Source organism: Helianthus annuus, chromosome 5, assembly GCF_002127325.2.
Source record: "Helianthus annuus cultivar XRQ/B chromosome 5, HanXRQr2.0-SUNRISE, whole genome shotgun sequence".
NCBI lineage: Eukaryota > Viridiplantae > Streptophyta > Magnoliopsida > Asterales > Asteraceae > Helianthus > Helianthus annuus.
The window spans coordinates 144,897,115-144,909,479 of record NC_035437.2 but is presented as its reverse complement, the minus strand read 5'-3'; the positions used below and the strand labels follow the sequence as shown (position 1 = coordinate 144,909,479).

At 36.5% G+C, this 12,365-nt stretch overlaps 1 protein-coding gene across 1 annotated transcript; it reads right to left on the bottom strand.

Moving 5' to 3' along the window:
- Positions 1–9,040: 9,040 nt before the first annotated feature.
- On the bottom strand, positions 9,041–10,249 carry LOC110943619 (extensin-like). The gene is made up of 2 exons (XM_022185357.1): positions 9,726–10,249; positions 9,041–9,545 (listed from the first exon to the last, which is right to left on the bottom strand). Exons 1-2 carry the CDS (start codon positions 10,247–10,249, stop codon positions 9,041–9,043), a joined length of 1,029 nt encoding a protein of 342 aa, XP_022041049.1.
- Between the last annotated feature and the right edge of the window lie 2,116 nt (positions 10,250–12,365).

Below are 12,365 nucleotides of genomic sequence, written 5' to 3'. Positions count from 1 at the left end.
TAGGAATACCTAATCGAGAGTCATGGATAAAAATATGAAAAGTCCTTTTTTTTAATTAAAAGATATACATATATCTTTTATTTTAAAACAAGGATTAAGAATTGTAATCTAATCACAACTCCTTCATAACTATCTCATAATTAAATAATATCTTCCATTATTATTAATTATCTAATAACTAACAATATTGATATACATATTTAATTATCTGATATAAATTATAATTAACAAATTAATTATAATATTAATCCGGCTCTCCGTAATTATTCTAAATAATTACCCGTTTCTTTTATTACGCTTATTATTTCGTGATCCGGTGATTAACGATTAAAACACCGTTAAATGTTCGTTGCCCAAAGTGTAACTCTTTGGGCCGTACCTTGACGGCAGCGTTGAATTATAATCGACAATTGAACATTATATCCAACAATCTCCCACTTGGTCGATTGGCCGATTAAGTTTCAATGTAGAGAATAGTGAGTGCCGAGCTGCATCATATTGCCCCCGGCAAGGTATGACAAATTTATGTCAACTAATTCTTTGCACTAATCAAACCTGGTTATGCAAATACTATAGCCCGGGTTATCGACTCATTTATCCCTCTGTATTGAACACTTGTTGAACATGAGACATGGATCCAATTCATTCTCATATATTATTCAACCATTTCTAATTTCGTTCCTGATTTGAAGTGGTTTATCAAACTACTACTAGTTCAAGCGTGGCCACGCATTAACACCAGTTCAAACCAACGAAAGGCGCCAGAGTGTTCCTCTCCTAAGTATAGAAGCACAGATCCCTTTGACTACAAACAACTCCCACTAAACTTCAGATCATTCCCAAAACTATCCTTATTACTGCAGTTACATACAGCGTTAGATAGAATCAAAGAGCAACCATTCATTTAAGTTAGTTCTAGTATGTACCGCAGGTCTAAGGATACAATGATCGTACCTATTCAAAATGTCTTATGACTAAGATCCATGAAGATCATTTTGAAACGAGTTACACCCAATATGATTTAACTAATCATATCAGTGAATATGGTTCTCAACACTTTGATTATCCATTATATGGATCAACCATCTAATTCACAATAGTCTTTTACCAGATTGGTTCTCACGAATCTGATAGACTACGGACATTTTAGAATACAATATTCATAGATACTTAACGTACTAATATTTGAACACAAATATAATAGTTTAAAAGACATTCAACCATTAAATTCAAATAAACATAAAATACTGTTTACAGTTCAAAATGCACCAAATTACTAAATTACAAAATCAGACCCACTGTCTAGCATATCTAAGACCTATACAATCAGCATGCTTCTCGTGTCTCACTTGAGGTATAGGCTTAGTAAACGGGTCCGCTAGATTCTGATCAGTATCAATTTTCTCTACTACGATGTCTCCTCTTTCCAAAACTTCTCGTAGGTAGTGGAATTTTATGAGAATATGCTTCGTGCTGTGATGCGACCTTGGTTCCTTTGCCTGAGCAATTGCACCTGTATTGTCGCAAAATATCTCGATAGGCTTCTGTATGCTTGGTATAACTCTGAGATCAGCAATGAACTTTTTCATCCAAACAGCCTCCTTAGCAGCTTCTGAAGCCGTTATATATTCTGATTCAGTGGTCGACTGGGCCACTACGCTTTGCTTAGAACTCTTCCAAGTTATAGCACCACCATTTAAAGTAAAAACATAGCCTGTCTGAGATCGTGAATCATCACGATCCGTTTGGAAGCTTGCATCAGTGTAACACTTTACTCTCATCTCTTCTTCCAAACCGCCAAATATCAGAAACATATCCTTAGTTTTTTTAAGTACATTGGGATACTTTTCACAGCAATCCAGTGACTTTTACCAGGATTCTGTTGATATCTGCTAGTCAAGCTCAGAGCAAACGATACGTCCGGTCTAGTACATAACATGGCATACATGATGGAACCGATAGCAGAGGCATATGGAACCTTTTTCATATCCTCTTTATCTTTGTCCAATTTGGGACACTGATGACTATTCAGTATGGTTCCACTTGCCATTGGCAAGAGACCCTTCTTGGAATCTTGCATTGAAAAACGTCGAATGATCTTATCAATATATGTACTTTGACTAAGTCCAAGTAGCCGTTTAGATCTATCTCTATAAATATTAATTCCCAGAATATAAGCAGCTTCTCCAAGATCCTTCATTGAGAAACATTTACCAAGCCAGGATTTAACGTCCTGCAGCATCGGGATATTGTTTCCAATGAGAAGTATGTCATCTACATACAGGATTAGAAAAGTAATAGAACTCCCACTTGCCTTCTTGTAAACACACGGCTCATCTTCGTTTTTGATAAAACCAAATTGTTTGATTTTCTGATCAAAACGAAGATTCCAGCTTCGAGATGCTTGTTTCAATCCATAAATGGATTTATTCAACTTACAAACCTTCTTAGGATTTTTAGGATCTACAAAACCTTCAGGTTGCTCCATATAGACATCTTCTGTAAGGTGTCCATTTAGGAACGCGGTTTTGACATCCATTTGCCATATCTCGTAGTCATAATACGCAGCTATGGCAAGTAGAATCCGAATAGACTTAAGCATGGCTACTGGCGAGAAGGTTTCCTCATAATCAACTCCTCGAGTCTGAGTAAAACCTTTAGCAACCAACCGAGCCTTATAGGTTTGCACGTTTCCATCCATGTCTGTTTTCAACTTGAAAACCCATTTACTTCCCACAGTCCGACATTCGGGAGGAAGTTCAACCAAATCCCATACTTGGTTGTCATACATGGATTGCATCTCGACGCCCATGGCTTCGAGCCATTTTTCAGATTCGTTACCTGATATCGCAGCTTTGTAGGTTGAGGGCTCTTCTTGATCAATTATCAAGACGTACCTATCAGGTGAATACCGATTAGGTTCATGACGATCCCTCGTACTTCTGCGGACGCCTAGTGTTACATCAGATTCCTGAATCCTATCAGGTTCAGATCCAACAACATTTTGTTGAGAGGCAGATTCGACTATTGGTTGATCAATTTGTGGTTCTCGAATTTCCTCAAGATCCACAAGATTATCTCCAATTCCTCGCGCCATAAGCTCATCCTCTAGGAATGTTCCTCGACGCTTAGTGAAAACTCTATTTTCAGCAGGATTATAGAAATAATAACCAACCGGATATGCATATCCAATGAAAACAACTTTTTCACCACGAGGATCAAGTTTGTCCGAAGACTCACTGGTAACATAAGCGTTACATCCCCATATGCGAAGGTAAGAGACTTTAGGTCGTTTACCATACCACATCTCATATGGTGTCTTTTCTACCTTTTTAGTAGGAGCAATATTAACAAGACGTGTAGCAGTTTCAAGAGCATAACTCCAAAAGGAGTGTGGTAAGTTTGTACGACACATCATTAATCGAACCATATCTAATAAGGTTCGATTTCTCCTCTCAGACACACCATTAAGTTGTGGTGTTCCAGGTGGAGTTAGTTGGGATAGAATCCCACACTTCTTGAGATGTTCATTAAACTCTTGATTAATGTATTCACCACCTCGATCGGATCGAAGTGCCTTAATCATTTTCCCTAGTTGATTCTGTACTTCATTTTGGAATTCTTTGAACTTTTCAAAGGTTTCATGTTTAAACTTCATAAGATAAACATATCCATATCTACTATAATCATCAGTAAATGTAACGAAGTATCTTTCCCCGTTCCTTGACATAGTCCTGAATGGACCACATACATCAGTATGTATGAGTTCTAACAGGTCTTTGGCCCTTTCACTAGTTCCGATAAAAAGGGCCTTAGTCATCTTGCCACTTAGACAACATTCGCATAAATCATAAGTCTCTTGACCCGTGGATTCTAGAATCCCTGCGGTCTGGAGCTTCCTCATGCGATTGATGTTAATATGGCCAAGACGACAATGCCAACGATATGTTTGATTAAAGCCAGTTTTAACACGTTTAGAGGAAAGAGAGCATACCATATTATTTGATCTATTGTTAGAAGTATCTATTTCATAGACACCATTGTGAGGCTTAGCCTCAAAATAGAACACACCATTTAAAAATGCAGAAATGCTACCATTAACAATATCAAAAGCATAATTAAAACCTTGTTCTCTTAAAGCAGAAACAGAAATAATATTCTTAGTCAAACTAGGAACATAAAAAACATTGTCTAAAGTAATAAACAATCCAGAAGGTAATTCAAGAATAAATTCTCCAACTGCCTTCACAGCAACATTCTGCCCGTTCCCAACGTGCAGCTCTAAGTCACCCTGCTTCAGCTTCCTAATCCTTTTTAGTCCCTGCAAATCATTACAAATGTGAAAACCACATCCAGTATCAAACACCCAAGATTTGCTCGAAAAGGAAAATAGATCAATAACATGTATACCTGAGAATTCTCCTATTTGCAGCTTCTTAAGCTTCAACTCAGCCAGGTACTTGGGACAATTCCTCTTCCAATGCCCCATTTCATCACAGTGAAAACACTTGGCATCTTTATGAGGCTTTGCCTTCGGAGTGGCAACCTTTTTGCCTTTGCCCTTGTCTTGCTTACTCGCCTTGCCTTTTCCCTTGGATAGCTTCTTCTTGGTAATTCTTCCTTCCCTGATCGCTAGCACTGGATTGCCCTTAGTTGGGATGTTTGTCTCAGCAGTTTTCAGCATCTGATACAACTCTGGGATCGTTCTTTCCCACCCATTCATGTTATAGTTCAAAACGAACTGATGATATGAATTGGGTAGCGAGTTAAGGATCACATCCGTAGCTAACTCATTACTAAGGGGTGCGTTCAGACGCTCTAGTTGATCAACGAAAGACTTCATTTTCAGTACATGAGAACTGACCGAAGTACCTTCCTGCATGCGACATGTAATGCGAGATCTCATCACCTCAAAACGCTCATGACGAGCTTGCTGCTGAAACATGTTTTTCAGCTGCTCACTCATCTCATATGCTCCCACGTTTTCCAGATTCTTCTGAAGTTCTGGAATCATCATAGCAAGCATAAGACATGTCACATCTTGGGAATCATCAACATGTTTTTCCCATGTCCTACGGGCTGCACCCGTATTAGCAGCAGGTGCTTCGGGAATTGGTCCTTCAAGGACATAAGCCTTTTTCTCCACCCTGAGAACAATTTTCAGGTTGCGGTACCAATCCATGAAGTTAGAATTATCAAGTTTAGCATTTTCAAGGATGGACTTAAGCGAGAATTTGGTGTTATCAGAATTGTTTGTAGACATCTGTAGAATTTAGAAGAAAATTTTATTAGTAATTTTCATGCATTAACCTAATTCAATTTTGACCCAAGATTTACAAAATTTTAGGAATTAGGATGAGATCCCATCTCCCCCATAACTCAGTGAATGGACTTAGCACTCTTCACTGGCATAGATTGAAGGGTAGGTGACGATCACCAATTGTTTCAGCTACACAATTCTCGGTTTGGGGTCGCATGACGAGTGTTGTCAAGCATTGGTACGTTAACCCCAACTACACCCACTTTCACAACCGTAGAAGACGAATGCAGGGTAAACACTAACATTCGCTCTCGTGTCGCAAAAGTGATATTTGTCCTCAAATCAGAACTGTAGCCTGGCCCATGTAAGCATGGAAATCGCGGAACTACCCCTAACCAAAACCGTAGGCCTGGATGCAAGGTAAACAGTAGCACCAGGGGTTCGGATAGATCAGTTCGGGTGTTCTTAATTTAGGGTGGCGTAGAATATCGATTTTAATTTGGGTTATATTTTAAAATTACCAGTTCGGGTCGTTTTAAAATACTTGTACGGCCTATGGCATGAACATAGGCTATACAATTCCTTTGTAAAAATCAAATTTACATTTTAATTTGTGACGACTTGAAACACCTTTCAATCACTCGACCGATTAATTTTAAATACCCTATTTAATCTAAGTTGGTCGTGTCGCAAATTTATTTTAATTAATAACTTTTATTAATTACGGTTTTCAAAATAACTTTTAATTTTTTGTAAGATCAATTTTGATTTTTGTATTTTAAAATAAACTGCTTATTTTAATTACCTATCCAATACTTAATAAACATTTTATTAAAATTGTCGTTTTAATGATCGTGTATTAATTATTAATTTTATATACGTAACAAACATTTCATGGCAAAACGCATAATAAAATAAATAAATAAATATGCAATTCCGGGTTCAGAATATGTTCGGTTCGTTCGAGCCCAAGAACATGAACCGAGCCCATTAAGTGTAGCACAAGACCTTTTGTGCTCCCACTTAATCTTGGATCCCATCCAAAAAAAACTTTTTATATAATTAAATTTCCGATAAGAAGAAAAAAAGAAATTAATGACATCTGATTTCTTTTTAAATATATCGATTTTATATTGAAATCACTATTTCAATGTTTCCGATTTTTTATTTACTTAACCGTATAGCTTCAAAACTAATTAGGTGCGCGTTTCATAAAAAAAATTCTAAACCCGAATTTGCATAGTACGATCATTAAGCTAAACGAAATAGGTTAAGGCCAAAAATTATTTCAAAGAGGACTTTGACAAGTGTTATTTTTTTGGCCTTAATAAACTTGCCTATAACTATTATATGTGACAGGTTCCTATACCAAATCTACTCGATTTTAAGCATGCAATTCTATAACTATTTTATAGATCTATAAACACTATAATAAAATTAGCCTACTTTGATTTGTAAGGTGGCTCTGATACCACTGTTGGAGTTTTCGTGTAACTTTTAGAAACTAATTTTTGTCAATTTGTCAAACAAACTGAATGCAGCGGAAATCATATACACGAGGTTCGGTTCTAAACCGTTTCCACCAGTGATCTCATTACAATCAAAATAGGTTATAATAAAATTAAAGAATCGTGACATCCAAGAAAGACACCTTGGTTCAACGAACGATCTCGCTAGATGATCGTTGACCACGAACTCATATTTGTTCGTTTGAAACAATTTCAAACGAAACCTTTAAACTAAAGAAAAAGTTCAAAAGGTTTACCTTATGCGTAATAACTGTGAATTAAATGGGAAGGGGAAGCTGTTTTGGAATTCTAAAAGTGAGATTGATAAACAGCCGAATATTTATTCCATGCTTGATGCTTCCTCCGGTCAAAACGTTTTGAAGCCTCTCCTAAGAAAAAAAACTCTTAATTAACAGTTCTATACTTCTATATATACAAAATAGAAAAATCCTTTTGATAACAATTAGGAATACCTAATCGAGAGTCATGGATAAAAATATGAAAAGTCCTTTTTTTTTAATTAAAAGATATATATATATCTTTTATTTTAAAACAATGATGAAGAATTGTAATCTAATCACAACTCCTTCATAACTATCTCATAATTAAATAATATCTTTCATTATTATTAATTATCTAATAACTAACAATATGGATATACATATTTAATTATCTGATATAAATTATAATTAACAAATTAATTATAATATTAATCCGGCTCTCCGTAATTATTCTAAATAATTACCCGTTTCTTTTATTACGCTTATTATTTCGTGATCCGGTGATTAACGATTAAAACACCGTTAAATGTTCGTTGCCCAAAGTGTAACTCTTTGGGTCGTACCTTGACGACAGCGTTGAATTATAATCGACAATTGTACATTATATCCAACAATGTCACCACTATCGCTCAAAAGATCCAACACAGGTAGTTGCCACGGGTGCTATTTTCAGGCAAAGGTGAGAGAGAGGGTGTAGAGAGAGAGTATGTGTTTCTTATTATTCTCGGTTGAATAAACGTAACTTTATATATTGAATAATATAAAAGTAGTAATATGCGTAAGAATTCTATGTATTTTAAGGATTGAATAAATTTATATAAAATAAAATATTAGTAAACCTAATACATAAACCGAACATTAATAACAAACCCAACCGTGAAATCAAACCAATGACCAGTTTGATCGGTTTCATGGTATTAAATCGAACTGTGAACACCCTTAGTAATAACTAATAGGTTAATTTGTGCTTTTTATATTGTAGTGTAGTTATTAAAATAACTTTTGAAAATAATGTAAAACCATAAAGTTTGAAATATATTTTTTATTATTTGATGAAGATATAACTTAATTAGTTTTATTATATATCTAGAGTTTAGTATTTAAAGGGAATAAATATAGTTTATATTAACATCAGGATGTTGTTATTATCCTATAATACTCTTATTATTAGCACATAAGGCCTAGTCACAAAGACAATTAAGATATTTAATAACCAAGATTTTATAGTATCTAGGTGTTTTAGGTCGAATCATAGTTCATTACCAATAATTAACAGGGAGTCATAAGCTACCACTGTCCTTAGTCACGGAAGACATTTAATTATTGCCCACAGGCACTTCACTTTCAAAGAAGTGGTTAAATAATTTAAGGGAATTTAAAAATTAACCCAAATATATATGGCCTGTGTGACTTTACTGATTCACAGTTTGCCAAGAGTAGTAACATACTAGATGTTAATAATTGGAATCTATTATGTGGGTTATACCATCTTGGCCAGGTTTGAAATAACACAAGGGCTAGGTTTTACCTCTAAGATTCTTTAATAATTAACGCAGAATAGTCCTAAACTGAGATGTTAATTATGGATCTTAACCTAATTATAGAACTACCATCTTGGCCTTGTTTAATAAACTATAAGGCTAGGTCTTGGTTCACTTTAGATTTTACCAATTATTATAATGGCAGATCCTTTTAAATATTTCATTTATCTTCATATTTTATGCATGTAATAAAATGAAAACTTAATTAAAACATCCCACAAATTGTTTTAAATCAGAACAACACTTGCCCAAACGGGACTTCTACTAAAAATAAATGAAAATGCCCACGCAGGGGCGGGAAACAAGAACAAACCCACACAGGGGTTAACTAACCAAACTTGCTCACGCAGGAGCAGAATACAAACCACAAGCTCACGCAGGAGCTGAATACTGGAATAACAAGTCCACGCAGGGACTGAATTACAACATAAATCAAAATAACAAGGGTTCTCAATGACCCCTCCTCTTCGACTTCCCCTTAAGCAAATCTGATAGCCCTTTGAAGAAACCTTGCCGCTCTCTGCGGTCTTCACGAACCTCTTGTTCGACTTGGTTCAGCCTTTCAAGGACTTCCTGCTGAATCTGTGGCTGTGGCGGCTGATACACCGGTGGAGGAGGTGGCTGATGCTGGTACCCATAAGTCGGGTAACCAGTAGTCCACGGCCCTCCGTATGGTCCTTCAGGGTGAAGGGCATTGTAATCCCGAGCTACTTGATGCGGATCTACCTCCGCATAACCGTAGTTGTAGTTGTAGTTGTAGTGGGTGTGCGCCGGCTGCTCGAATGGGTTGTATGCTGCTGACCCAGCATATGCAGGAATCGGGTTATCGAAACCCAAAGGTGGTACCACAGGTACTGAGTTGACATCTGGTATAGGGCTTGACGGACCACCATTATATGGGTCCTCTTCTTCCTGAAGTGGCGGATAATGGCTGCCACTTGATGGCTGGGGAGTACTGATTCGGACTCCACCTCGCACGGACATCCGTGCATTAGACCTTCTTCGCCTCGGTGGTTCCGGAGGCGGCTGCTGCTCCACTGGCGGTGGTGGCGGCGGCGTGACTGCCACAAATTGATGACCCACCGAAGGATCCTGTTGCTGCTCGTGATGCGAGTGCTCAGATGGGGTGAAATACCAATCATACTGATTGAATTTCTCCATAAAACTGTCCGGTCCGCGGTATGGCGATCCATGGAATGATGACCCATCTGAGATCTCAATGGGATGATTCGGCGTTCCTGATGCAGGCTCCACGGGGTCAGTATCCTCATCCATGTCGTTTTCCCCTGAAAAGTGGTCTTCCGGTCCAAGTGAGTTAAAACCCACGGGTTCTGGCAGAAGGTTAGCCGGGTTAAATCGGCTTTGGAAAACGGGTGTTGGGTCGCCAAAAGAATGATGAGAGTTGGATCTCTGTAAAGGTATGAAAGCTGGCGGCTGGTTGTTGGGCTCGTTTTCTGAATGGGGCCCAAAAGAGTGTTGGTACGAAGGAGAGGAGCTAAGGGATACAGATCGCCTTCCAGGTTCAATATAGAGCCTCCATGGCTCTTGCGGGCTGGTGCTCATGGTGATGGAAGGAGTACGTCGATGCGACGGCCCGGCCTCGTGATCATGACCTGACACGGGTCCTTTGCCTCTACCGCGAAGGAATCTGGGTGGCATGATGACCTGTATACGATAATCAGACAACAACAACAATATAATAAAAGACTCAAAAATAAAACAATTCAGAGTTTGTCCTATGTTCAATGTCTAGACTTGGAACTTGAAGAATGTGCAATTTGTGCACTGAGATTAAACACAAAAGGCTAGTGTTTAATTCACTCAGTGTTGGCTCTGATACCAACCTGTCACACCCCTAATTTCCACGTGTCATCGGTGGGCCCGGTGGGGGATTACGTGACGTAGTTGATATCATCATATGTTAAACAACACAAATTATAATGCACAGCGGAAGCAAATGAAAATTTGGTTTATTTCAACTATTAATTGTAGTATCAAGTATCACAACCAGTCAAAATAGATCCACAGGCGGATCGAAGAAAAAGAAAGAAACTGTTTATTTTAATTACCTATCCAATACTTAATAAACATTTTATTAAAATTGTCGTTTTAATGATCGTGTATTAATTATTAATTTTATATACGTAACAAACATTTCATGGCAAAACGCATAATAAAATAAATAAATAAATATGCAATTTCGGGTTCAGAATATGTTCGGTTCGTTCGAGCCCAAGAACATGAACCGAGCCCATTAAGTGTAGCACAAGACCTTTTGTGCTCCCACTTAATCTTGGATCCCATCCAAAAAAAACTTTTTATATAAATTAAATTTCCGATAAGAAGAAAAAAAGAAATTAATGACATCTGATTTCTTTTTAAATATATCGATTTTATATTGAAATCACTATTTCAATGTTTCCGATTTTTTATTTACTTAACCGTATAGCTTCAAAACTAATTAGGTGCGCATTTCATAAAAAAAATTCTAAACCCGAATTTGCATAGTACGATCATTAAGCTAAACGAAATAGGTTAAGGCCAAAAATTATTTCAAAGAGGACTTTGACAAGTGTTATTTTTTTGGCCTTAATAAACTTGCCTATAACTATTATATGTGACAGGTTCCTATGCCAAATCTACTCGATTTTAAGCATGCAATTCTATAACTATTTTATAGATCTATAAACACTATAATAAAATTAGCCTACTTTGATTTGTAAGGTGGCTCTGATACCACTGTTGGAGTTTTCGTGTAACTTTTAGAAACTAATTTTTGTCAATTTGTCAAACAAACTGAATGCAGCGGAAATCATATACACGAGGTTCGGTTCTAAACCGTTTCCACCAGTGATCTCATTACAATCAAAATAGGTTATAGTAAAATTAAAGAATCGTGACATCCAAGAAAGACACCTTGGTTCAACGAACGATCTCGCTAGATGATCGTTGACCACGAACTCATATTTGTTCGTTTGAAACAATTTCAAACGAAACCTTTAAACTAAAGAAAAAGTTCAAAAGGTTTACCTTATGCGTAATAACTGTGAATTAAATGGGAAGGGGAAGCTGTTTTGGAATTCTAAAAGTGAGATTGATAAACAGCCGAATATTTATTCCATGCTTGATGCTTCCTCCGGTCAAAACGTTTTGAAGCCTCTCCCAAGAAAAAAAACTCTTAATTAACAGTTCTATACTTCTATATATACAAAATAGAAAAATCCTTTTGATAACAATTAGGAATACCTAATCGAGAGTCATGGATAAAAATATGAAAAGTCCTTTTTTTTAATTAAAAGATATATATATATCTTTTATTTTAAAACAATGATGAAGAATTGTAATGTAATCACAACTCCTTCATAACTATCTCATAATTAAATAATATCTTTCATTATTATTAATTATCTAATAACTAACAATATGGATATACATATTTAATTATCTGATATAAATTATAATTAACAAATTAATTATAATATTAATCCGGCTCTCCGTAATTATTCTAAATAATTACCCGTTTCTTTTATTACGCTTATTATTTCGTGATCCGGTGATTAACGATTAAAACACCGTTAAATGTTCGTTGCCCAAAGTGTAACTCTTTGGGTCGTACCTTGACGGCAGCGTTGAATTATAATCGACAATTGTACATTATATCCAACAATGTCACCACTATCGCTCAAAAGATCCAACACAGGTAGTTGCCACGGGTGCTATTTTCAGGCAAAGGTGAGAGAGAGGGTGTAGAGAGAGAGTATGTGTTTCTTATTAT

What these genes read in the sequence shown, in the direction of transcription:
- LOC110943619 (XM_022185357.1), bottom strand. Translation starts at nt 10,249, where the DNA reads ATGCCACCCAGATTCCTTCGCGGTAGAGGCAAAGGACCCGTGTCAGGT. An exon ending in AAATTCAATCAGTATGATTG is followed by an intron (nt 9,546 to 9,725) that starts GTATTTCACCCC and finishes AGTCCGAATCAG; the next exon opens with TACTCCCCAGCCATCAAGTG.